At 46.6% G+C, this 27379-nt stretch overlaps 1 protein-coding gene and 1 long non-coding RNA gene across 5 annotated transcripts in view; one reads left to right on the plus strand and one right to left on the minus strand.

The window, feature by feature from the left end:
- MCC (MCC regulator of WNT signaling pathway) overlaps window positions 1–27379 on the minus strand; it is a 387205-nt gene that overhangs the window by 37337 nt on the left and 322489 nt on the right. For all 4 annotated transcript variants that reach the window (XM_025866893.2, XM_073889303.1, XM_025866894.2 and 1 more), the window contains 5 exons: window positions 26783–26989; window positions 10403–10549; window positions 9350–9439; window positions 8100–8248; window positions 3273–3413 (listed from right to left, as the gene is read on the minus strand). In XM_025866893.2, the coding sequence (XP_025722678.1) occupies window positions 3273–3413; window positions 8100–8248; window positions 9350–9439; window positions 10403–10549; window positions 26783–26989 (734 nt within the window). The remainder of the gene's footprint in view (window positions 1–3272; window positions 3414–8099; window positions 8249–9349; window positions 9440–10402; window positions 10550–26782; window positions 26990–27379) is intronic.
- LOC141371829 (uncharacterized) lies at window positions 6552–8261 on the plus strand. Its single transcript, XR_012377073.1, has 3 exons — window positions 6552–6682; window positions 6847–6915; window positions 8151–8261. It is a non-coding gene; the product is annotated as an uncharacterized lncRNA (long non-coding RNA).

Raw genomic sequence — 27379 nt, forward strand, 5'->3', positions numbered from 1 at the left:
GACAGAAGCACAGGGTACCCTCAGTTCTGGCAGAGGACGGTGGGCCTCCTCAGGGCAGCACTGTGCCCCCAGGGAAGCAGCTCCAACCTCGCTGTCCATGTAAGTGAGGAAATACCCGAAAATATTCCTGCATAAAGCCAAGGGCTTGCTGCTCTGCTATGTTGCCCACCCCCCCCTTTTTACTTAACTTAAACTTTTACTTTAAACTAGGATCTAGGGGTGCCTGGGTGGCTCAGTCTGTTAAGCATCCAACTCTTGATTTTGGCTCAGGGTGGTGAGATCGAGCCCCGTGTAGAGCCTGCCTGGGATTCTCTCCCTGTCCTTCTGCCACTCCCCACCCCCACTCGCACCCAAGTGCATGTCCTCTCGCTCTAAAAACAAATACATACTTGAACTAGGATGCAGAAAAATACAAGGGAAGCAATGAAAGTGGGAGAGTTAAGTTTAATGCCTCTTTAACAACTGGCTAAAAAGGAAAGGTAGTATGCCTATGGTAGCCAGCTTCCACGATGGCCCCCACTGATCCCATATGCTGGTATCCGCACCCTTGTGTTATCTCCTTCTGCACTGTACCAGAGTTGGTCTATGCGACGAAGAGGATATGGGATGTCACTTCCAAGATGAGGTTATTTAAAAGCATCGTGACTTCCATCTTGGTCACTCTCTCTCTCTCTCTCTCTCTCTCTCTCCCCCTTCACTTTCTCTCTTGGATCATCGTCTCTAGAGAAGGCCAGCTGCCACGTCTTAAAGACTCTCGAGCAGCCCCATGGAGAGACCCATGTGGTGAGGAGCTAAGGCTTCCAGCCAACAGTGAGTGAAGGACTGAGGACTCCACCAAACAGCTGTGTGAATAAGCCTTCCTAGAAGCACATCAGCCAGCTCTGGTTAAGGTTTCAGATGACACAGCCCTGGCTGACCGCTTGAGCAGGACCTCCTAAGAGACTCCGAGCTGGAATGCAACCCAGAGAAGTCACTCCCAGCTTCCTAACCCTTGAAACTGTGCCACAAGAAATAGTTACACAATAATTGGTAGAAAGAAAGAAGGCCCCAGAAAGAAGACTATTTTGACCTAGACCTGTAGTAGCCCCTAGCCACATGTGGCTATTTAAAGTAAAAAGAATTTAAGTTAAGTTAAATGAAAAATTCAGTTCCTCTGTTGTGAAAGCCATATATCGAATGTTTAAGAGCCACATGTGGCTAGCAGTTACCATACTAGACAGCACAGATAGGTAACAGGTCCGTCATCACAGAAAGTTCTGTCAGATGCTTGTAAAGTTGCCCCTTGAAACACTTACGAAATCTCTGACAAATGTGAATTTCTAAGAGGAAGAAATCAGTCTCTCTTCTTCATGCCTGTCATCACTGGACACACCAGGTATAGGATCTAGGAGGGACCCCTTCCCCACTGCCACGTGTGACCCACAGGGACCCATGTCAGCACAGGAAGCAGAGTGTGTGCGTAATGCCTGAGTAGTCCAGGACAAGATGCCGGCAGTGCAGAAATTTCCCTGCTAAGCAAATAACCGATTAGCTTCTCTCAGCTAAGCAGGGGAAATGTTGCTTTACTCAACATTTAGTCAACAGACCATCTGTTTGTCTATTGTATCACTTTCATCTTCTTTCACTAAGAGATAAGGAAAAGGGCCCCATCACTAGCCCCGGGTGTTGGCCGCTCCTCTTTTCATGGGTAGTCCATCTTTCAGGTTAGAGATCCTGCGACATTGCTTCATCCACACAGATCAAAGGCAGACTGCAGAACAGCCTGTTTCAAGAGTTATCGCAGGTGGATTATCTGCTTGCTTTGGTGTGTCTGTAAACTAGCACGACTGTGCTCTAGCTTTGGTCTCATGTGTTTTGTTCTTTTTTTAAAGATTTTATTTATTTTGACAGAGAGACAGCAAGAGAGGGAACACAAGCAGGGGGAGCAGCAGAGAGAGGGAGAAGCAGGCCTCCTACCGAGCAAGGAGCCTGATGCGGGGCCGGATTCCAGGACCCTGGGATCATGACCTAAGCCAAAGGCAGACACTTAATGACTGAGCCACCCAGGCGCCCCTCATGTATTTTGTTTTTTTAAGTAGGCTCCACGCCCAGTGTAGAGCCCAACATGGGGCTTGAACTCACAACCCTGAGATCAAGACCTGAGCTGAGGTCAAGAGTCGGATGCTTAACCGATTAAGCCACCCAGGCGCCCCTGGTCTCATAGGTTTTGGGGTTTGATTTTGTTTTGTGAAGGAACGAAGTTTCTTAAAGTTTCTTAAAACATATTGATCTTTTCAGAGAATGCTAAGAATAAAGTACGGTCACTACTCTGGGATCTTGGCAAATATGCCTAAGTGGCGCCACTAATAAAATAAACCCCTGAAAACAATAATGCACAGCTTTGTAGCTATGAAACAAATAGTAACTTAAAAACAGATAAATTCCAAAGCTGATGAAGCTGAAAAAAAGTGGAACATTCATATACCACTTGCTTACCGATGAATGAACTGCAGTCATTTAAACTGGCTTGTTTTTATGGGAAAAAACTGGGAGAGTGCCTGAAGAGCCACAAAAATATTCATATCCTTTGACCTATTAATTCCTGCTTTGGAGATTTTATTCCAAGGGAAATATTCAAAAGAATGAAGGTATTATCTGTATTACATTATTCAACAAAAAATTATTTTTAATATCCTAAGTCTGCAAAAGTCTAAATGTCTTTTAGAGAAATGAGTAAACAAAACAACAATATATAAACTTGATCCAGGGGATACAGCCATTCAAAATGCAGGTAGACCCTTAAGCAACATTACAAAACCACCATAAACTGAAGAAACAGAATGTCCTAGATTTATAATGATATAAAATATATAGGACAATGAAAAAAGACTGGAAAGAGCGAATGGATATATAAATATGAAAATATTTTGAGTGATATTACTTGAAGAAAATAATATTTAAGTTGAACATGCTAGCAGAAACACCTCAATTTTCCGACACCATACTCATTACTCTTATTTTCTTAATTGCCACACGGTGCTAATGGATTTTCGGTATGTATCACATTAGTATTTGCTGGTCCAACCCCCTCCATATGTGTTCTAAAGGCCTGGTTTCTACTTTGAGGCAGGTTACTGTGGATGCATTTCTAAATTAAACCCCTCCCCCACCTCGCGCACGCGCATGCAGGGCCTGCATCTCCCTATACCTGTACCATACCTGTACTGTACCTGTACTGCACCTGTACTACACCTGTACTGTACCTGTACTGCACCTGTACACCTGTACTATACCTGTACTGCAGGGCCAGCCGCAGCGCCGTGGCATTGGACTCATACTTTCCCACCAGCATGCTCATCCTCTCGGCGTTGCTTTTGCATTCCTCCAGCGTTATGGTCAGGAGGTCATTTTGGGATTTGAGGTGCTCGATGCGGCTACAAAGGAAGAAAAATCTCTTTTCACGATTTCACATGAGGATTACAATTCATTTGCCGATAGCTGAGCCATCTAATCTAGATCCAGGCCAGACACGCGTGTTAGGGTGTGAGCTTGTCAGCGGTTTTAGCAAACGTAACTGACGTGAATAATAAAGGAAGCAACCCTAAGTATGAGAATCACTAAATTCTGTGTGACCTGGAAATACACACAGGCCCCCTGGTTACTTCCAACCCAGCCGGCAACACACCATGTGCCGGGTACCGTGTGAGGTGCTGAGGATGCACCCGGGAAAGGAGCCAGCCACGTGACCTCAGGCCCTCAGAGAGGTAGGACAGGTGCACTTCAATAAGCCACCCTCCACGGGGACAAACAAGAAGCAGTGCCACAGTAATAGCTACTCTTTGTTAAACCCCTACTCAATAACCCACTGTGGCCCTTTGAATTAAGTATGATTATCCCCATTCTCAGAAGAGCAAGTAGAGGCACCTGAAGGGTTAAGCGCCTTCAGGCAGTCTGACCTCAGATCCTGTGCTCTTAGCCACTCACTACAGAGCAGAAGCAACAGATGGATCAGGGAGTAAGAAACTGTCCCTAAGGGCCTCTGAATGGGCGGTGGACAGGAACTGTGGATTGTGTCCGAAACTCCTTGCAAGCTGGACAGTCCCACAACTGCTGGCTGCAGGCAGGGCAGGCAGCAGGGACCTCATGCTTTATAGGACTCAGGACTCTAAATTCAGGTCAAATGAGTTTATGGCAAAGTCAGAAAAGCATAAGCCTTCAGCTTCTCTGTTTTCTGCCCTGGGACAGAGGCCCTGGATGCAATGATTCATTTCGCATGCACACACCCATTTATAGTACTCTGACCACCAAGTCTTAAAGACACACAGGGTTTCACACATACACAATGCAAGTGACTCTTAAAATGGTAAGGGGCTTGCAAGCCATTTGCCTTGAGGACCAATCTTAGGACCACGTGTTTTAGAACAGAATGTGGAGACACTCACCAACATGGGAGATGTCTGGTGAGCGTGTAATTAAAACCACCATGAGGTTTTGGCAACTCCAAGCTTGATGCAATGTAAGGTGTTACAAGAACATACTTTTCTGTTCTTGTTGACAAGAAGACTTCCCGAAACAGTCACCGCTCTCATCAACACTCCATCTTGCTCCAGTTCGGTCCCCACTAAGTAGATGAAACTCTTTAGCCAGCTCACAGACCTCCTCGTGACCGATCCCATCTTAGGGGTCTTCTCAGGCAGCACCCCACCAACAGGCTACCCCTTCCTTCTGAAAATGTTCTGTCTCCCTTGGGGCATGACAGGTTCTCTACTGGTTTTCTTCCCTGCCTTGAAGGTCATTTCTTCTGTCTCCTGTGTTGGCTCCTCATTCTCCGTGAAATCTGTGGGGGCTGGCGTTCCGTCGGGACTCAGTCCTGGCTACCCTCCTCTGTCAGCACTCCCCCTGCTCCCCCGGGTGATTTTATCCAGTCCCGTGACTTTAACAGGCATTTACGCTCCTCGGCTCCCAAATTTCTTTAGCCCAGACCTCTCTTCTGAGTGCTTGTCTCACATCTCCAGCTGTTTCCTGATATTTCCATGTGGATGTCACACCAGCACCTCAAATTTAACATTACCAAATGCGACTCTGGATTGTCCCCCAAACCTGTCCTTCCCTATCTTCTCCATCTCAGTAAATGCTACCACCATCCACCCAGCAATACATGGGAGACACGTGAGAATCTTCTTTGAGACTGTCCCTTCCTCTTACATCCAGATCTAATCCAACTGCGGTTTCCACCGATTCTACCACCAAACACACTGACCCCCACCTCCTCACATCACCTCCACCTTGGCCGCATCGGGCCACTACACTCATTGCTCTGCTTCTACTCTTGCCCTCCTTCCATTCTTCACACCTGAGTCAGCTCTCAGAATTTAAATCAGATCTGTTCTTCTGCTACATAAAAAAACCAACCAACCAACCAACCAAACAAAGAAACCAAACCCTTTAACGACTTCCAACGACACTTAGAATAAAGAGCAAACTTGGTCCACGGCCTCAAACTTCATACCCACCAGGCCCTGCCAACTCCACCACCTTACTGTGACTACTACTTTTCATTCACTCCATTTCAGTTCCATTGGCCTTGGGACAGTTCCCACTTCATGTCAACCTCCTTTTCCGCCTTAAGGTTGTCAATTGCTCCGTAAAACTCTTAGTTTGTCATATGGCTGCTTCCTTTTCCCCTTAAAATCGCAACTTAAAGCCACCTCTTCAGAGATGCCTTCCCTGGCTACCTATCTAAAATCAACGTCTCCTGGGGGCACCTGGGTGGTTCTATCGGCTGAGCATCTGACTCTTGATCTGTGAGTTCGAGCTCTGCATTGGGCTCCATGTTGGATGTGGAGCCCTACTTAATAATCAACCCCGCCCCCTGCCACCACCCCTACGTTATCACAGTGCTCTGTTTACTGGAAGTTTTCTTATGATCTCCTTTGTTTGTTTCTTGTACAGCTCCCCAAACAGAACAGAAGCTCCATGAGAGACAGGGACCTTGTCTCTCTTACTTTCCTTTGCTTGACAAATAGCTGAGCACAGAGTAGGTACTTAAAACAGATTTGTTAAGTCAGGAAACACTTCTGAGGAGGTATGACCCCCCCCACCCCACACACAATCAAAAAGCTAAGGGCTCTCATTCTGGGGGGTGTAACAAGACCTCCAACTTTGAGGTAGGTAGTTAATAACAAACATGAGGACATAATAGTAGACTATTTCTAAGGTTATTCCCGCATTCTAGTTGTAGCTACGGCCATAGGGAAAACACTGGAGGGGAAGTTCAAGGGCAGGGGTAGAATTCCAGCTGAGCTATTTAACAGCTCTGGACTCAAAGCAAGTTGCTCAACATCGAAGCCTTTGTTTTCTCACTTGCAAAATGGGACTGTTCTGCCCTCCCAAGTTGAAGATTAAGTGGTTGTGAGAACCCTTTGTAAACTGTGAAACACCATAGTAACGTGAGCTACAAGCACCAAATGCTTCCCCTTTCTTTGGTGTCTCCTAGGTGTGCAGAAGGAGGAGAAAGGAACCTCCCCCAAGTTCAACCACAAAGCAGGCTTGTTAAGTCCCAGAATCTGTGGAGAGGAGATCCTCACTCACAGAGGGCCCCTGAAGGCCTCTGACTTCATTAAATTGCAAAGGGCATATCTGATTCAATTCTTAAGCAGCCCCCGGCCTGGTACAGAGAGGACTGCTTCTTTATTGCTACAAGGTAATCATCAGGATTGTCACTCTTAAGTATTTTGGATTTAATAAGGGAACCATTTAATTTCCAGATTTGAAATGACCTAGATTGCTGCGTTTCCTTAGTCCTCAAGCACTATATTAAACAGCTTCAAATCAGGGAGGACTGATATGGTAATTCAATTTATTCAGGTTTGCCAGACACCAGGGGCACGGCATTCGGCAACCGTGGAGGGGGACCGGCATCCACATTTCTTCCTGGTGAGTTCACGAGCCTTTCAAATTCTTACTATGCTCTCCCACTGAAGATTGGTGGGTCAAGGCAGCCACGCCACACTTGGAGATAGGATTCAGTAGTGCGCTCTGCCCTTGCAGGACCCATTCTGAGTCAGTGGTTTACCAGGACTTGGCCCTGGTCCTTCTTTGCTTTTTCAGCAACTCTCATCGCTGGGATGACCTACAAGCCAGGCTTTGCCAAGAGGCATGAGTGCAAACTCTAACTATCTCTGTTGTGAGATTTGGGAAGAATCCATAAAACTGGAAAAATTTTCTAAGTAGGACACTTAGAGCTACTTAGAAATTGATTCTAAGTAGGACTAAGTGGGATACAACGCAGGGACGGAGGGTTGTGTACTTTCGCAAAGAACATAAGTAAAAATTAGGCAACCCTCCGGAGGAGCAGGGAGGGCTAGACCAGCATGCCTGGTCAATCCCAGAATGCCTCGATCAGACCGCTTTTGCTGGTTCCTGATAGCTCCAGGCGCCCCTAGGATGGTGACTCAACATTCCAGAGCTGCTCTCCGTGGTTCCTGGCAGCACAGGCCTGCACGCTTGGTAGCCGGTTTGTCTTTCTGACCTACTTGTCATTCAATACGAACAGCTCCCAGGACTTGCTACATAATTTGCAAGGCCCGGTGCAAAATGAAAAGGTGGAGCCCTGCTTCATAAATTATTAAGAATTTATTTTTATTTTTTCAAGATTCTATCCGTTTATTTGACACAGAGAGCACACAAGCAGGTGTAGCTGCAGAGGGAGAGGGAGAAGCAGGGTCCCTGCTGAGCAGGGAGCCCAAATCGGGGCTCGATTCTAGGACCCCGGGATCAGGACCCGAGCTGAAGGCAGATGCTTAATCAGCGGAGCCCCCCAGGCTCCCCAAGAAATTAAAATGGTGACAGTAGAGCAGTAAAGCCAAGTGGGGGAGCCTTCCAAATACGAGGCTTGTGCATTTGAACACACAGGTCACACAATGCCCATGAAGCCAGCCCCGACTGCGGTAAGCGATCTTCTGCTGAACAAGAAGGTGGGAACTTCCCGCCCACCAGGCTGACAGCATCCCCCTATGTCACAGTTCCTAAGCCAATTTGAATTGATCTTTGAAAGGGAAAGGAGGGCAGCTCCCCAGCCCCGCAACACCGCTGCTCAAATACATAGGATTTCTCCTTACCTATTCAACCGTTCTGTTTCCACCTCAAACTCTCTAATTTTGCTTTCCGAGATGGCAGATCCGTGTGAGTAGAGTGTTTGGAAGATCTCCTGGATGTTGGAGCAGTCCTGAAGAGAGTGGGCCAGGTGTTCCGCCACACTGCTGGATACCTGTACAGGTGAGCACAAATCCCGCTCTAGACAGTGGTCGCTTTAGGGACCAGTCCTCAGGCATGACTTTGCATGTGGAAGAATCTACAGCCGATATTCCTCGACAATCAGGCACCAGAAGATGGTGACCCTGATTTTTCTCAGTCTGTATAACACGATTCTATGATCAAAAGTTAACTACTGTGAAAATAGTACATAAACAGGATCAAAACACAGCTGTATCCTCCAGGCATGTGCTGCTGGGCAGCAGACCTGGGGGAGCATGCCTCTTTAGAATTCCTCGACTTTTGGATATTGGACAGAGTCTGGACCCCCTTCCCCTTCCTGAGCCCCCTGCCCCTACCCCCAGGCCCTTGTCTCTGCTTGCTGCAGCCTAAGAGCAGCCGGCTCCTTTATTTTCACAGTCTGGCTTTGGCACCGAATCTGGACGCAGGCAAATTTTCTCAGCGCAAAATTCTAAATTAGGGCTTTAAAAGTACTGTTCAGGCTTTCCCCACCCCTGGGGATCAAATAGCTGGCTCTCTCAGCCTCATCGTCAATCCTAAAAAAATATACCTTAGGGAACTAAAACTACTCCCTTTTCACCATCCATCAGCTCTTACGGCCCCGAGGGGTTTGTAGGCTCTCCAGATGAAAACCCGGGTACTAAGCGAGAAGGTTCCGGTGTCTCTCAGCATTGGGCCACACTTCAAAGGCAGCATTCACCCTCACTGGAGAACACGTTCCCTTTTAAGAGGCATGTGCGAAAGGTAAAATTCTTTCAGAGCTCCCTGACCCACTCGGTCTCTGGGGTAGCAGGGTGATATAGAGCAGGTACTTTAAGACTTTCATCTCCATCACCAGTAACTAGACCTAAATCATTTCTTTCTGACAGTTTGCAGGTAGAGAAAGAGAGAAACTCCCTTATAGCTGAAGAAGTAATTCCCAGATCAGGAAACCACTGTACCCTTTAATCTGGTCCTCCGGAAGGAAATGGGGTATGATTTGTTTTATAATTAACTTGTTTACGGGAGGTGAACTTGGGAAGTTCTGTCATCTATGATCTGCCATCTGTGTAGCCCTACTGGGCACTCTCTTGCCTTGCTTCTCACAAACACTCACCCCAATGCTACTGATTTCTGATCCCAGGACTGGCCGATCCGATGACGAAGACTCGGACCTGGTCTTCGATAGCTTCACCCTCTCAGCAATCTAGAAAAACAAAAAATTATCGAAAAATGACACATCACTCTCCAGATAAACCGTCGAGACTGTGCTTATATAGGGCTACTGTTTAGTCATGGCACCTGAACCGATGCATCAATTTCCTAAAAATAACTCACTCATCCAGTTTTTCCACCATCTGCTTCACCCAGGGTTTTCCACCCTCAGCATTTGTGACATCTTGGGGTGGATATTCTTTGTTGTAGAGGGCTATTCTGTGCCCTGTGGGATGGTTAGCAGCACCCCTGGCTTCTAGCCGCAAGATGCCACTAGCACTCTAGCGGTGACCATCAGAACTGTCTCCAGACGTTGCCCAATATCCCTTGGAGGGGGGGGCGGGACAGAATCACTTCTAGTTGAGAAACAATGGTTTGACCCCACTTATTCAACTTGATGGTTGAGAACCCACCCCTCTGCAGAGACCGGTAGCCTCCCAGGGAAGAGCGCATGTGCCATTGTTACAGTCCCTCTGGGGAAGACTCAGCATATGTGCAGGGGTGGGGCCGCTCCTCTAACTGCCTTGGCCTGTCCAGCAGCATCTATTTTTCTGCAGCCAGGGCTGTTGGTCCTATGAGAAGGGCAATCACTGGTCCATTACTCAGGGTCCCCTCCGGGGCTGAACCTCAGTCCTCCAGAGCAACTATCCATCCACCCCTCACTATGGTAGAACCTGACAAAACATCTCACTTTTCACAACGACTGGTCAGCTGTGACCTGCTCCCGCTGGCTGATTAAGGAGAGCTGGCATCCAGGTCACAGCCAAGACAGACAAAACTACCAGCGGGCTATCTCTCCCTGCAGCCCCAGTGTAGGAGGCCAGCGAGAGACTTGAGGGAAGCTCCTCGGGGCCCTGTGAGCTCATCCGAGGCCTGCACAGTGGCCATGCTTAGTAGAGGCTGGTGCGGATTCCAGATAAAAGAGCAGGCTTCCCTCCCAACCCTGGGCGCTCACCTTGGCAATGGGAATGTCATTGCTGCTGCTGCTTGTGCTCAGCTCCCCAGTGCTGGGGTTAACTGGGCGGTTGGCAGAAGTGAGGCGGCCAGGGCTGGAGGGCCCCGTGGCCTGCACGCTCTGTAGTCGCGTTTGAAGCTCTCGAACCTGAAATAATAATGCAAACTTTAGACATAGTTGGTGGCTTCCCTGGCCAAGGAGCAAAGTAGCCAGATGGCTGGGTTTTCATTTCCATGAAGAGATTAGCTTCACTGAAAACCTAACTAAAGCTAACTTGGTTGAGTCCACATAAAAGTTTGTTGTATTCTTAACTAGACCTGCCACTGGCTGGCCATCATCTGTTTTTCACAGGTATGATCTAAAAATGTTTTCTAAGGCTTTGAAGGCTTCCAGCAGAGGAGGAAGGACCATCTTTAAGGAATGTTTGTTCCTTCTGCCTCATGGGCCTGAACGTGTTGGGCATTACAGATGGAGAACCTGGGATGAAATCACCACTCACCTGGAACTCAAAGCTCAGAGGAAGAGAGAACAAATCATTTCAATGCAAGCGCACATTAATGCTGTAAATATCCACCTAGGGTGCTGTAGAAAGCTGAAAAGGGGAAGAATGTACCTCCATCTCAAGTTGACAGGGAAGGAGGGGATGGTGCTTGAACAGAGTCTTGTAAGTGACCAGATCGCAATGGAAAAGATGAGGAGGGGCCGGCTCTGATGGGGGTGTTGAGCAAGCTGGGGGTGGGGGAACAGCTTGCACGAGAACACAGGCGTCAGGGTGACACACTGTACTGGAAGAACTGCATGGTGTGGAAGAGCCGAAGGCACCAGCAAGGAGGGGAGGCTAAGGGCAAGACACAGATGCACCTGCAGCTTTTCCCCCAAGAGACTTCAAGGTGGGATTATCCAGGGGACAGCGGAAAGGAACATCTAAACAGTCTTTCTGCATAAAAGAGAAACACAGGGTCCTTTGAATTACATTTAGAACACACATTTACCTACACAGACTTTCTTCTCTCTGGTTATGGCTCAGTGATTTCCAAAGTGAGAAGTATTCCAAGTAAGTGAAAATAACTGAGAGAAATTGGTCTGATGACCTGGATCACAGTTTTGTCATCAGGTACAGTGTCTACCTTGAAGGGCAAACTGACTACAGCACCCAAGCGTCCCTACAAATGGGCACCAGGTCCTGCTGGGAAGAATTAGCTTCAGGACATCCAAGTCAGGGCTTTCCAAACTTGTCAGTGCACCAGAATGTCCAGGAGGCTTGTGAAAGAGCCCAGAGTCCCATCCCCAGGGATTCTGATTTGGTAGGTGGAATCTGCATATCTAATAGGCTCCCAGGATCTGCAGATGCTCCCAGTTGGGGGCTCACACCCTGAGTCCTAAGGGACTCCTGGGGCCGCACAGCACTTTAGTCCCAGAGACAGGAGGAATGCAACCACATCCTTGACACCAAACCCTTCTCCAAAAGCGACTGGAAAGCTTTTCATATTAAATATCTTGGATGTCTCCATCCTGCTAAATTGGGAACCAAAAGTAATTGAAATTTCAATAATTCATCAACATATTAGAAGCCAAAATAGGAAAAATCCCTCAGAGCGAATTGCATTCAATGGTGTAACAGCTAAAAAGTGCCTCACGCTCTGCTGCAGCTTCCAGTAACGGGGGGTTGATGGAAACACGGGTCATCCTCATAGCACACCAGACACAGGGCAGACCTCAAAATAGTTTAAAGAGCAGAAAAACACATGCTTGTTAAAGCCAAAGGGTATTGCTGGTGAGAGCTGACAGGCCTTATTCTGGACTGGTGGCATGGCAAAAAGGGGGCCTGCTTTCCCATCAAGCTGCTTCCTGGCACCCGGGAAACCTCCCTGATGGAGACCAGGGATTTCCACTGCTACTGCTATCAAAGTCTGATGAGGTCCTGAATAACTGACAATGTTAACACCACTCCAAAATCTAAAGAGTATCCGAATCATTTACAGAATAATCCATGGTCGGTTCCTACAATGCCAAGTGGCCTATTCACCTTACTTTAAAATATATAAATAAATTGTCTTGGGCAATTTACTAAAAGTGCATTAAAATTACCCATGTTATTGAAAAAAAGTTTCTTCTTCTACATGTCCACTGTGGAAAATTTAGATGGCACTGAAAAATAAAAACAGAGAAGGTACCTAATACTCTTTCTTCCTATCTCTCCACGCTTGTTTGTGCACAGGCATGCATGCTTAAAATGATTTCTAAATCTAAATATCCATTTTCGTTTAAAAAGTGTTAGAACTGGAGAATGCCTTTGAAAACTACAGAATGATAAACATGTTTATTTTTGGTCTATGCTTTATCATTTAATGGTGATTGTTAGGCAGTGAAAAAAATCCAGCTGAAGGGAGTGGAGTGAGCTTGTCATGAAGATAGACAGCCAGCTGGATTAAATAGCCTTCTCTCTTTTCTTGATTTGGAGGTGGGGGGGGTCTTAATTAATTTAAATGAATAAATGCACAGAAATGAAGGCTACAGGCAATTTGCTGCTTCAGCTTAGGTGAAGCCTGGGAGAGGGGAGAGACACAGCTGTGACCGTCTTCATTCCTATTCTTACTCACTCTAGCAGGTTGCATCATGCCCTTCACTGCCCCCCTCCCCCAAAAGACAGCTTAAAGTTCTAAACCCACAGTACCTGTGAATGTGACCTCATTTTGGAATACGGTCTTTGTAGATATGATTAAATTAAGACTCTCAGGATGAGATCATCCTGGATTTAGGGTGGGTCTTAAATCTAATGACTTGTATCCTTGTAAGAAAAAGGAGAGGGAAATTTAAGACACAGAGGTACATGAGGCATCTGGCTGGCTCAGTTGGTGGAGCATGTGACTCTTGATCTTGGGGTTGTGAGTTTGAGCTCCACCTTGAGTGTAGAGATTACTTAAGGGGGGTGGGGGGGGGACAGAGGCACAGAGAAAAGGGCCAAGTAAAAATGGAGGCTGAGATTGGCCTCAAGTCAAAGAACTGCAGGACCTACCAGAAGCTGGAAAGTCAAGAAAGGATTCTCCTCCAGAGCCTTTGGAGGAAGCGCAGCCCTGCCAACACCTTGACTGCGTGGACTCCAGAACTGTGAGAGAATAAATTTCTGTTGTTTTAAGCCACTGAGTTTGGGATAATTAAATAATATACCCGCATTCACAGAAAATATTTTATTAAAGAAAATACATTTGTCTCTACAAAATACGTGGTTCGGAGTCAGGGGGTAGCCAGGAATCACAGCTACCCAAAACAAGGAATCAATACTTGTAGGAAGGTCATTCATCACCCTTTCCAGGCCTTCTCAATTGGAGTTCGGCAACAAAACACAGAACGTGATTTGAGTGGCCAGTTTCTGATTTCTCCTGAAGTGAGGACGTAGCCAGTCCTCATCTAGATGCCCTGAAAAGAAGTCAGTCTGCTGCAGGGGTGCCTGGGTGGCTCAGTCGGGTAAGTGTCCGACTCTTAATTTCAGCTGTTATGATCGCAGGTGGTGAGACTGAGCCCCACGTTGGGCTCCACGCTGAGCCTGGGGCCTACTTATGATTCTATCCCTCTTCCTCCGCCACTGCCCACGCCCACTCATGCACATATGCTTTCTCTCTCTCTCTCAGAAAAAAAAAAAAAAGGAGTCACTCTCTTGCATATATTGGAAACGATATAAAATTCTTGTTTTGTAGGGGCTTGGAGTCGAGCCAAACACTGCAATGTGAATGCACTCTGAAAAGGGCTATCAACAGGAGCGTCCAAGTCTAAAAGAAACATTTCCTCTGCCTTGCCACAGTGGGAAACACTGGGATTCGATCCTGGAGGTCACGTAGTTGTTCACCAAGCAAATAAAAAGGAAAAGGCAAACAGAGGCAGGGTGGAGCAAGCTGGGGAGGACTCTGAAAGGTTCAAGTAAGGAAATGACGTTAAAATGCCAGAACTCTGCATTTCTCATTTATAACTTAATGACTCTCAAAGGGAGTAAAGGGTCTTATAAAAAAGAAAATCATTTGAGGGGCGCCTGGGTGGCTCAGCTGGTTAAGCGTCTGCCTTCAGCTCAAGTCATGATCCCAGGGTCCTGGGATCAAGTTCCGCATCGGGCTCCCTGCTCAGCGGGGAGCCTGCCTCTCCCCTGCCTGCCGCTCCCCCTGCTTGTGCTTGCGCACTCTCTCTCACTCAAGCTCCCTGTGTAAAAAAAAAAAAAAAAAAAAAAAAAAATCAATCTTTAAAAAAAATCATTTGATTAGAAAAGAGAATGAACTGAAATGAGCAAGAAAAAGGGGGTGAGTCGAGAGAGATGATGAGCCTCCAACACAGCGAAATGGGAGCAAAAATGGTAAAATACACCCTAGAGCAGCGTCGCCCAATGACTTCCGGGAACAGTGATGCTGTTCCACAGCTGCTCTGGCCTCACGTGGCTACTGAGAATTTGCAGTGTGCCTACTAGACCCAAGGAACTGAATTTTTAATTGTATTCTATTTTAGTCCATTTGAATTCAAATATAAATATAAATAGATGTGTGTAGCCAGTAGCTACTGTAATGGCCAGTGCAGTTCTGGAACTACACACACACACACACACACACACACACACACACACACACACCCAAACTGGTGGCCATGATTCAGTGAACCAGGGCACTACTCGGCACAATGGGGAAAACGTAAGAAGGAACACTTTCCAGAGAGAAGTAAAGATGCTAGCTTTGGACATGCTGAATTTGAGGAAACCATGGAGTATGTGAGTGAGGATATTCAGTCAGCAGTTGGAAATACAACCTAAGGGAAGGAGATCAGAACTGGGTATACCATTTAAGAATTTTGTGTGTGGATAAGGCTGCCCGGGGAAGAGGCAAGGCACTAGGGGCAGGGGTGGGGGGGAAGGAGAGCCCACACACAACCAGGTGAACTAAAGGATCAATGGAGGACAGATGAGACCGTGATTTTGCTCCAGGAGAGAAGGGAAAGAGGTGAGGCGAGGCCATAAGAAAGGTGAGTTTGCAGATGGCAGAGAGAGGGTGAGTAACAGAACGGCCCCCATCTGATGGTTTGTTTCTCTAAGAGGAAAGAGCTGAGGTCCTCTGCCAGGAGCCAGGGAGGGAGTAACAGATGTCAGAAACGAGGGAGGAAGCTGAATGAGGACCACAAAAGAAAAAAAAGAGGAAAAAATAAAAAGCTTACATAGCAGCACTGAGAACTCAGCAGAGCTCTTTCATTCAAGACAGTAGACTGAGTAAATGCATTGTTCTCTTCAAACTCTGGAGACCTCATGAAAATAACAGTAAAGAATAAAAACCGGATTAAAGCCGTAACAGTGAAAAGCACATGCTTAGGGCGTTAGCAGAAAGATGTGGGCGCATTCTGTAAATGCAAAGTGGAGGGAAGAGTATTGATGGAAGGAACAGAATGGAAAAGCCAAATTCTATCAAATACACAAGGGGAGGCGGCCCGTCTACCCCGGAGAAGGTTGGCAGGGCTTGGACTCAGCTTTGGCAGGTATGTGAAGGACAAGAACGAGCAGGCAGCTGAAAACGGGAGGAACAAGGGTCCGGGCACAGAACAAATGACAACTTCCAGTGCATGACAGCCTCAGCTAAAGCCAACAGGCACTCCTCCTGCTAAGGGTGCATAGAAATGTTGCATAAAAGAGGAACAATGAGAAAGAAATTCACTGCCAAGGTTAAAGGAAAGGCAGTGAAATCTCCAGGTGTCAGAAATGAAGTGGGAAAGCAAGCTACACGGGTTGGGAGGGAGGCGGTGCTGCAGCAGCCCCGGGAATGGAGAGCAGGGTGCAGTGTGTGGGGCCAGGAGGGCCAGAGAGGGCCCCTGCGAGTCAGGCCATCTGCGCTTGGACCCTCCTCCGTAAGCCTGGAAACTTCCCGCCCCGCCCTTCTGTGACCCGCACACTAGCTGGCAGGAAGCCAGAAAGAAGCCCTTAGAACTGTGCCCAGGGGTCAACCGGAAGAAGCCAAAATCCCAGACCCAGGACACATTAGGGTGCTGAGTCCAAATCTATAGCATCTGTGTACTGTAGGGCCCCCACTTAGAAATGAAGAGTTAAAACTGGTCTGGATTTCGCCAGCCAGTCACTGCCTCAGAGACTTAATTTTTTTTTTAAGATTTTATTTATTTATTTGACAGAGAGAGACACAGTGAGAGAGGGAACACAAGCAGGGGGAGTGGGAGAGGGAGAAGCAGGCTTCCCCCCTGCCGAGCAGGGAGCCCGATGCGGGGCTCGATCCCAGGACCCCGGGATCATGACCTGAGCCGAAGGCAGACGCTTAATGACTAAGCCACCCAGACGCCCCAGTCAGAGACTTAATTTGTAAATCACCCAGTATCATGGGGGGACAGGAGACCTAATGCTCCCGTGACTGGAAGCTGCTGGACATGGGGGGACAGTTGTGCAACAGGGTCGATGACCCAGGAGAGGCAGCAATCTACAGGAGAGGAAGCCACCCGAGAAGAAACGAAAATAAAGCAAACAGCAAACTATATCACAATCAGTGTAGGGCCCTCTGCGAGATAAAAAGATTTCTTTTTTTTTTTAAGTTTTTTTATTTATCTAAGTAATCACTACACCCAAAGTGGGGCTTAAACTCACAGCCCCGAGATCAAGAGTCACAGGCTCTTCCAACTGAGCCAGCCAGGCGCCCCTAAAAGGAGGACTTTCTATAAAAAGTAAGGAATTGGGAAACAAAAACAGGCAGATATCATCAAACAAGAATAGGTAGACGAGAAAAACAAGCCAGTAGAAAATGTAGCCGATGACATAAAATCAATGTAGTGGTTAAACTCTCAACTGGTTAAAACTGAAAACAGAATGACTGACTTGGAACAGAGCACAGAGAAATTAATTCAGAACACAGCACAGGGAGCTAAAGAGATACAAAATATGCACATGTCACTGAGACCACAAGTGACCCACCAAGGCCCCAACATACTTTTAAAGGAGTTCCAGAGGAAGAGAACGCAGGAAATGACGGAGAAACAGTATCTGAAAAGAAAAACAGAGGTGTCTTCCAGAAGTGGAGGTGGACCTGAGTCCTAACACTGAAGCGTCACCCTGGGTTCTAACCAGATGCGGCAGTGTGTAGAGACGCCTGCAAGTTCTTTGATGTTCCCTCCATCAAGGGATGGAGTCCGAGTCCCCTCCCCTTGCCCGCACCTGGCCTGAGGGACTGCTTCTAATGAACAGAATATAGCGGAAGCAGTACTACAGAGCTTCTGAGGCTAGTTTAGGAAAGGAGGATCCGCTTTGCCCGCTCCCTCTAGGGATGCTGGCTCTTACAAGCCGGCCGCTCCACTGTGAGGAAGCCCGGGCTGCCTGGAGAGGATGCTCGCAGGCGTATCTGACCAATAGTCCCTGCTATGGCCCCAGATGACGGCCAGCCTCACCCCACAGACCTACGAGTAAGGACGCCTTCAAGATGACTCTGGCGCTGGCCACCATCTGACTGTAACCACATCTGAACCTAAGCGAGAACAGCCAGTGCATGGTTCTAGGGAACCAAGGGGTTCCAGATAGGACTAAATCGTTGTTTAAGGTCTTTAAGTTTGGGGTGGTTTGTTATGCCACTAAAGCTACTTGGAAAATGAGGATGCAAACATAACTGCATATGTAGCAACGCTGTAAGGCAAACGTAGGGGAGAAGGGAACAAAGAGATCATCTTAAAGCTGGTGGGGGGCAGTGGGAAGTCTTGTCGCCGGGCACAGTCCGCACGGCGGGGGACCCTACAGACTATGAAGTGGGCCACGAGCGCGTCAGACCCAATGGGGTACACAACAGTCTGGACAGATCCGTGCTGAGTGGGAGAAGGGAGTCCACAGCGCCAAGAACATTTATGTAAATTAAAAACAACACACAAAACACGGTGCATAAAGACATATGCAAGATGGGGAAAGGGAATGGGATATAAAAGGAGTAAATACATTAAGCAAGGGACCTTTCACAGACCAGTGAGTGTGCTTTTAACAGAGGAATGTCATTAGCTTCTCTCTCTGCCCTTGCAGGCCAAATAAAAGCCCACAAATGAAAGAAAGTAAATACAAAGATGAGAGATCAGGAGCCTACGAGATTATGGTAGCCAGACAGCGAGATGCTGGTGACAAAGAATCTGGAACTGGAGCTGCCAAAGACAAACATCCGGCGGGGCGGGCACAGGGTTTCCCAAGTGGGGGGAAGTCCACCGACAAAAGGGAGGCTAGGACAAGTATAAGACGGACACTTCCATCTCCCAGGACAGCTCAGGGACACAGACAAGACGACTGCGCGGTTGATGAAGTCATCCGTGAATGTGGTTCACAGACGGGTGACACTCAGGAATGAAAGGTGGCCCGGGAGTCCTGAGCAGGATTAGAAACACAGTGACCAGCCAGAGAAGAAGGAGTCTGCTTGGCTTACGATGGGCAGCACTGTTCGCTGGGCGGCTGTCATTTCAGGCCGTTAGGTTGTGATTCACAATTTCGCTGTGTAATGGAGCTGGCTGAGATGAGGGGGTTTCGGTCCTGCAAACGGGAAGAACCGCTGGGCCGCAGAAGCTCTCCCCAACGAGCTTTGGGCAGTTAGGCCCTTCTGCTTCTCGGAGAGCAGCCTCCTCCAAGTCCAGAGTTTGCTAAGAACCGCTCTCTTATTGGAGATTTTCTAAGACTTTCTTGGAACCCTCCGACAAATGAGGAATCAGAATTTATTTACAGGAAAGATACATTTGTTCCTATCAGTCTCATTTACGCTGTATTCCAGGAAAGTTGTATTTTTATTGGTCGGGGCAATTTCATGTAGGCTGAAACGGAAGAGGAAGGGGACTACAAAACAGAAGAGAAACAAACCCAACAGCATTTCCATTCTCTGAAGATCTGCTAGGTGCATTGTTTTCTCTTTTGTTCCACAGACCACTGAAGAACCTGGACTGAATTATCAAAACGGCCGCATCAGGGAAGCGGTCAGAGTTTTGGCTGCCTTCCTAATTTCTTACCAGCTTTCCAACAAAGGGAGTCAGCTACTTTCCTGATGGCCATGAGTCTGCCTTTAAGCAGCCTGACCTGGGATTTCGAAGCAGGGGTTGGAGAAGAGAGGCCGGGGATGGAGAAGCAAACCCCAATGCCCACAACTGAAAAAGTTACCTCACAATTTCCATGGCACAAATGTGCAGGAAGCTCTTTTAGAGTCCCTGGAACAGTTTCCAAAGAGGGCATGAAAAGAATCCCAGTTCTGCAGGTTCTCTGCCTTGGATCCCACACATCACCCCTCCTCAAACCACAGAGAGGAAGGGCGACAGGTTTTACCAGCGATGCTCTGTTGGGCTCAAATCAAGAGAAATACACATACAGGTCACTTGTTCTCTATGAAGAAACTCATTTTGCCTTCACTTAGTGTTGTCTTACCACGCTAGCAAGACTGGTCTGTAGAAGCCCAAGGAAACCTGGTGCCCACGTTACTGTAACCGAGGATGGTTTACTAACTTCTAGTCTGTGTGGAAGCAGGTGACAGAATGAGGAAAGGGGAGAAGAGGACCCAGGAAAAGCATCTGGACGACAGGACAATGAAAACTGCATCCCATAATAAGGTTACCAGGGCCCAAGTTTTGGCACCATTGTGGACTAGGGCAAGATTATCAAACTTCTGTGGATCTCCGTTTTCTCATCTCTAAGAAGGGTTTAATACTACCCGTGGTCTTGTAGAATTCTGATACAGACGAAACACATCATTGCTCATCACAAGTAAATGTTCAAAGTCTGTTCAGCGTTTAAATTTAGGCTTTAAATCCTGCTTTGCCTTCAGAGGTATCTGTTTTTAGTCTGAGAGGGGTAATGTTTCCTCTGAAAATGTTCAGAGAATGTTAATACTATCAATATGAAAACAGATTTTTAAAAATAAGCTGAAGATGCCTGGAGAGACTCTTGGCCCATGTCCAGTGGGTGACTGAAGGACATTTCTTTCCCTTTCCTGTCCCCGAGAATTTACTGGGATCCAGATGAGCAAAAGTTTGCCAGGGTCCTGCACCCCATCCATTGATTCAGTGGCTCATGGAAGGGCCTGGGCACATATCCTCCAAAAGAGTTTCCAGTGATTCTGACACATACTGAGAGCCACCGCAAGATGGAGGGGCAGACAGCCTGTTTCCCTGGCACTCTGATTCACGTCCAAGTCTCTCTGGTGTAACGCTCAAAGCAAACAAACCAGCTGAGTTAGGAACATTTTCTGCTCAACAAATATCCATGTGCTCCTTCACGTTTCTCAGTCCCTCTTTGGTTAAGGAGGGGGTGTCTGTCCAGTTCTGGCCAACTGACAAGTGAGCGGGGTGGGTCCCGTGAAGGGATGTTTTAGGTGATGGGTGCCATCAGCCTGGCCCCCTGAGTGACCAGAGCTCTGTCCTTTGCTTTGTGCTCATATCCCCACGTCTGTGCTGGACGTGCAATGCAAGCAAGAAATAAGCTCTTCCGGTGTGCCATGCCACTGGAATTTGGGGAGTTAATTTGTAACGGCTGTATAACCTACCCTTATCCTGACTAATAGATCAGCCACACAAAAGAAGAGCCACCTGAGACCCCCCCAAAATAGCAGTTGGACGGAGAGCCCTGGAGCCAGACCCCACTCCTCTCAGCTCCCTCCTTCGTGGCCAGTTTAGGGATGGGAGTGTTAAAACAGGTGGTCTTTCTCTTCTTCCTTCCCTCTCTCTCCAAACCGTTTACGAATTTAAACCTTAGCTAATACCAGCCATATCGTTCTCATACAAAGAAACTCCTAAGAAGAAATGCAACAAGTAAGATATGAACAAAATTCTATCAAGGACAAAAGAGAAGACTGTGTATGACTACCAAGTTGTTAAAGCTGGGAGATGCAGATCACTGACCGTAATCCACTTTTTGTTTAATTTGAAAATTAAGGAAAAGTATAAAGAAGAAACATATGCTTAACATTCCACAGCCTGGATTTAGCCTCTCTTAATATTTCGGCTTATTAGCTTTCTATGTCTATGTCTATGTATTTCTACCTATTCAAAGTTATACAAAAGAATACATTCATTTAAAAAATAAAGTTAGGGGGCACCTGGGTGGCTCAGTCAGTTAAGCATCTGCCTTCAGCTCAGTTCAGTTCTCTGCTTGGTGGGAAGTCTGCTTCTCCCTCTCCTTCTCCTCTGTGCTCTCTCTTTCTCTCTCAAATAAATAAAATCTTAAAAAATAAAATAAAATTAGAACACTGTGGAAAACTTTCAGTACCCTTTGACCTACACTTCCAGGTACTTGCTTCCCCTCCTCACCATAACTATTATGAGATTGGTTTATACTGTTCTGGTCTATTTTAAATACATGCACACATAGCCAATGTAAATTTATACACATACAAATTCATAGTAAATATAAAGTACCATTTTGCAGCCCTGCATTTTCCATATCCAGACACTGTGGTCAAGAAAAGCATCATGGAGGGGGAGGCAGAGCGGAAAGAGCTCAGATGGGACTCAAAGCCAAGGAAGGCAAATCGGAGATGAATCTTTATTTAACCTACATAAGGTCACAACAATTTCACTTCCAGAAATATCTCCACTGTTACTGGTTTTTAGTTAAAAATATCAAAGAGATACTGACTTAGCATATAACAGGAGACAATTCAGACCAAATGAATGGCTGCTTCAGAGACAGACCGTGCTCTGGAGGCAAGAGTATGACACTAGAAATCTCATTTCCTGGTAGAGGTGGGCAGCCTACTAGTAAATAGATATTATAAATGAATGAATGAGTAGAAAAAAGTACACAATAAAACACACAGTCAACTTATAAGGTCATTACTCTAATAGGCCCTTTGGCTTAATTTGGATTCTTCTTTCCAACTCTTTTAAACGTGACCACCGATGGGACAAGCACCCTTGGACATAACAGCAGGTGACTATGAATCCTGAAGGTGGAACTGGTGTGTAGAACCAGTACAGTACTTAGAAACTGGCACCAGTGGAATTTAGAACTAATGGCTCTAGGGGGGGACCTTGAGGTCACAGAAGAGGATGCTCTCTAAATGGCCCTGGTTGGTGAGTTGGTGGGACATGTGCTTGACCTGTGTGTTGCACCCCTGGCTGAGCGGCACGGCCCTGGAGCCTTCCATCCTCCTGGATCTCTAGGGAGAAGGACAGTGGCAGACACAGTGCAGCTCCAGCCCACCTGTCATGGCACAAACTTACAAGCAGCCTCCAGGATCTCAGCCTCATCTCCCCGAAGGAGACGGGGCTGGAAACGGAGTTCAGCCACATGGCCAATAATGTAATCAATCATACCTACATTGTGAAACCCCAATAAAAACTTATACTGAAGTTCGGGTGAACTTCCCTCATTGGTGATACTCTAAGTATTGCCCGAAAAGGCAGTAACACCAGCCAGGGTTTTACCTGGAGAAGACAATAGGAACATCTGCATTTGGAGCCCTTCCAGACCTGTGCCTCTTTATTTTGGCTGCTTCTGATTTTTTGCTATAATAAAACTATAATCATAAGTTAAAAAAAAAAAAGTGGCCCAAAGGAATATATGACAGGATTGTTACTTTGAAAAGCTTCAGAGTTAATGGTCTTCAGAGAGCACAATGTGTGAAGGAAATTTCTCTTTTTATCTGTAATCCTCCTTTCACAGCTTCCGCTCCCTTCCTCCCCAAAGGCTACATTACCAGGAATTTGGGCTTACTTCCTGTTTAGTAGGACAAGGTGAGGGGGGGAGGAAATGGGCACTGCAGCATTCTAGAAATTTACTCGTCCTTCTTCCTGGCCAAGGAGCCACATGGCAGCCATTAAAAAATCTGGAGCTGAGTCCTCATTTATATTTTAAAAGACTTTAGCTGAACTGGGGGATTCCATTTGAATTACATGGGTCCTATGAACACAGAACAATGAAATCCCTTCATAAATGTAACACCACATTTAGGAAGCAAGAGTAACTGGTTTGGAAAAGACAGACACTTGTGTCTTCTTATCACTACTAGAGATACTGCCCCCTTCCCCTGCCCCCAGCCAAGTCAATTAACTAACACTAAGGGTTTTCCAGACATGTGGAGGGAAAGCAGAAGAAGTAGAGAGGGAGAAATTTGAGATTAAGGTGACTTTTATTTAGTTCAAGACAGTGTGTCTTCTAGTCTCTTGAATTTACTGTGGTGATGACCAGAGACTCAAAGCAGAAGTCAGATCCCAAGGATGAAGGAAGTCCAGGAGAGGTTGATGAAATTCATTTCCAGGCATGATGAAAATACCCAGGTGGGACGTAAGGTACACAGAACAAACTCCTACCACCACCTTAGGCCATGAATGTGCAGAACTTTCTGAAGAATTTGTACAAGATCTCAGAAGGAACTCGTGTGGCCTAATTTTGATTCAAGTCTGTGACTCAATGGGACACAGATTCCTGAGCTTGTGGTCACAGTTTTACCAAAAACTTTACCAGACTATGCTTTACCAAACTATCTGAGGAAAGCACTGATCATTTTTGCTACATGGCAGTTGACCTAAACAACCAGGTAAAAGATGAAAATAGTGTGGAGAAGCTGGACCTACCATCCAAAGTCCCTCCTGTGGACTGCCCGGGCACCCTCTGTGCTCCACCCTCCCCACAACATTGTAACAACCTGTTGCCTGGCCTGTCTCCCCAACATCCTCCCAGCCAAGGACAGTGCCCTGTTTATCACTACAACCTCTCTGCCCAGCACAGAGGAGATGGCCAGTCATGTTCATGAAATAAATCAATGAATGAAGAGTGGAGTGCCTCCTTTTTAGGGTAATTAATCCTACCTTGCCTAAATTAAGCCCACTTCTTTAAGTGTGAGGAAATGAGTGGTTATATTACAAAGCATGAAGAAATAAATGATTATCTCATTTAATAACGAGCTGGACCAATAATAAAAATTGTCTGACTGTTGTTCCTTAGTTACTGCTCTGCCAAGTAGCCCATCTGTTTAACTGACATTAAAGATCTAATTTAATTAAATCTTGAGCAAGGCTTAGAAAACCTACTGAGAGCACTTTGTTTAATTACAGGCGGGGGGCAAGCACCAATCCTATTGATCTGGTCAGTTTAAATTCTATACAGTGAATGTGGGCAATGAAAAAAAAAAAAAGTGGCCCCAGCTGCTTTTCAGGCAACTCTGACCAACTGTGAATTCAGACCTGCTCTAAAGACAGCAAAGGCAAATAAGCCATGTATCATGTGGTATCACAGAGATGGAAATGAAACTACCTTAGTCATTCCAAAGAGCTACACATCATGAAGAACAGAAGAAAATGAACCACAGGAGACAGATTCCTCCTCAGGGAAATGAAATATATTGGGTGGTGGTGGGTGGAAGCGATCCAACATTGAAAGTCTAGTAAACTGGCATTCAAAGGCAGCTAGTAAATTCTATGAGACCCACAATTAGTTTTGAAATACAGAGAGGTAAGTCATGGATAGGTATGCACATTCCTGAGGACATTTCCAGTTGAGGAAGAGACACAAGTTCCTCAACATTTCATGATTTGGATGTAATGGAAATACAGATTATATAAAACCATATTAACTACAAAACCTAAAAGGTAGTAATAAAGGTTGTCTAAGTGCTTTATGAGTATTAACTGATTTTCCTGCCTTGGATACTATTCTTATTCCCACTCCATGGCAGAGTCCAGGGAGACACAGAGAGGTTAGTAACTTGCTCAAGGTTCACAGTGACTTGGTAGGTCAGGCTGTGACCCCAGGTACATTGTAACAGTACCACTACATTACGCTGTTCTCATAATCTCCAGAGTTGGAGAACATACTTGCACAGAAGGGGGACTGGCTTTTCATCCTCTGCTTGTCACAATCCAGGGCTGTCTTGTACGTTAGTAACTCAGGTTGAGAGGAGGAAATTTATTCTAAACCACAATATGCAATTACACCTAAGACCAACATTTCCTTCACAAAACATGCACCATCCGAATGTGCACACTAAGAGCAAGCACGCCTAATTAGGGCATTAGTCATAACAATCAGGGAGTGTAACCCAGGAAATTCCAGGTGGTGTGGACCTCAGCACTAAGTGCATTTCATCAGCTTGCCCAGATAAAGTCTTTGCTGACTGGGATGATTTACACCTGCTGATGCCAGAGTGGAGAAAGGCATCCCGTCCAGCTGGGGACTGAAAATAAGCTTAGGCACGTGAGTTCAGACAAAAATCATGCTCAGATAGGACAGGTAGGAATGCTGGCCTTTTAATTATGACATTAGCCATAAATGAGGACAGGAGGTGGTAATATTCAAAAATAGTCATTTCTTCCATATCCGTGCATAATGGCAACCAAGAAAACTTGTGTGTGCATTTAGAACAGACTGGTGTACACATGCTGACCTTGCGGAAGACAAGTTATTTCCAAGGTGTTCTTTAAAAGCAAGGGAGCGAGAGCAATGGTGAAGGATGAGGGATCTACTAGACATACTTTTCCCCTCTAAGCTGGCTTTATCTGCGTGCAGAATTGCCAGTCAGAGCACAGCTAGAAAGCAAGCTGCAAATATTGCCAAGATTGAGGAGGACAGTAAAGCCGGTCTAGTAATTCAAAGTGAAGTTCAGAGGGTATGTTTCCGATCGAAGAATTCATTGCTCTACTCCAGACCAATCACAGATCAAATTCACAGCCAAACAAAGAAGTACTTGTGGGTTCCGGAGGGGGGTAAAAAATACCCTGTCTTTAGAAAACTGAGTGCTTTAACAATTCTGCCAAACATGACTCTGCTGAAACATCAGCTCCTTCAGCAAAGGATGTATTTCCTAAGCAAGTTTTGGTGCCTTCTGTTCCAAAGGCTGCTGCAGGCCGTAGAACCATTTGGTAAGTTGGGGTGAATGCCAGAAATGACACATGCGTACATACATAAACACACACATACACACATATGATTGTCATAACCTTAATAAATGCACTAGAGGAGAGGACACTTCACATTAGACTCCCCGCAGGTAAGTGAGAGCAGGTACTACAAATTTAAAGAAAATTCTATAGAAGAAACTGCAAAGGGGAAAATTCTATTTATTTCTGCAAATTATAAAATATTATTAGTCTATCTTAAAGGAAGAACATTTTAATTGAGTTTGGGGAAGACGTGCATACCCTGGAGAATGGTTTGAGAATCACTGCACTGATAAAATTTTACCATCCACTTAGATTTGTGATCCCAGAGAACAGTGTTTTTTAAAATCTTACCTGCATACCTCAGCGCTTTCAAAACTACTCCCCTTTTGAGAATGACTTCCTGGTCAGAAAGGGATGGAGATTCCCAAGACTACAAGTGCCACAAAATTCTTGGGGCTGCCCTTGGCTCTTACATGCTTGTCTGTCTTCCAGGCCCACAGCCCGGGGGGAAGGCCTGGTCAAGGCCGCACTGGGTGCGCTCACCCGTCTCCGGAGCCGGTCCCGCTCCTCCCGGATGGCGTTCATGGTGGCCTTGGTCCTGTTCAGCTCCTCCTCTTTGCTGCACAGCATGGCGGTCAGGCTCTCATTCTCTTCCCTCAGCCCGGCCAGCTCCTTCTCCCAACGAGACCGCTCTTCGGCCAGGTTGGGATACAGGTCCCGGCCAAGTACCCCTTCAATCTCTTCGACTGTCTGGAAAACACAAAGACAAGCCCAGTGGGTTCCCTGGGAGCAAGGAGAGGGGAAGACAATAGGCAGGATGGGTGCGAGTGTCGACAGAGGAGTGGGTTCCACGGTCCTTTCACTGCTAACACTAACCATGACTACCCCCAAATCACCCTCTCCCCATTTTCAGAGAAGGCTCTGTGACTTGCCTGGGTCACAGTCTGCGTCTCCCAACAGTCCCCAGAGTCAGAACAACACAGTCCCTTCATGGGACGTTTGTCTATCTGTGGCTCTGACGGCCACATCCACACAAATGCTTCCGTCCTCCGTCCACGTTGCGGGGTTGGTAAATACACACAACCAGACAGCAAGCCCGTCAGTGGGCTTCACAGTGCAAGTGCGAAGTTGCAAACAGCA

The sequence above is a fragment of the Callorhinus ursinus genome, unplaced genomic scaffold, assembly GCF_003265705.2.
Source record: "Callorhinus ursinus isolate GAN/ISIS: 27379988/994484 unplaced genomic scaffold, GSC_fseal_2.0 scaffold3, whole genome shotgun sequence".
Taxonomy (NCBI): domain Eukaryota; kingdom Metazoa; phylum Chordata; class Mammalia; order Carnivora; family Otariidae; genus Callorhinus; species Callorhinus ursinus.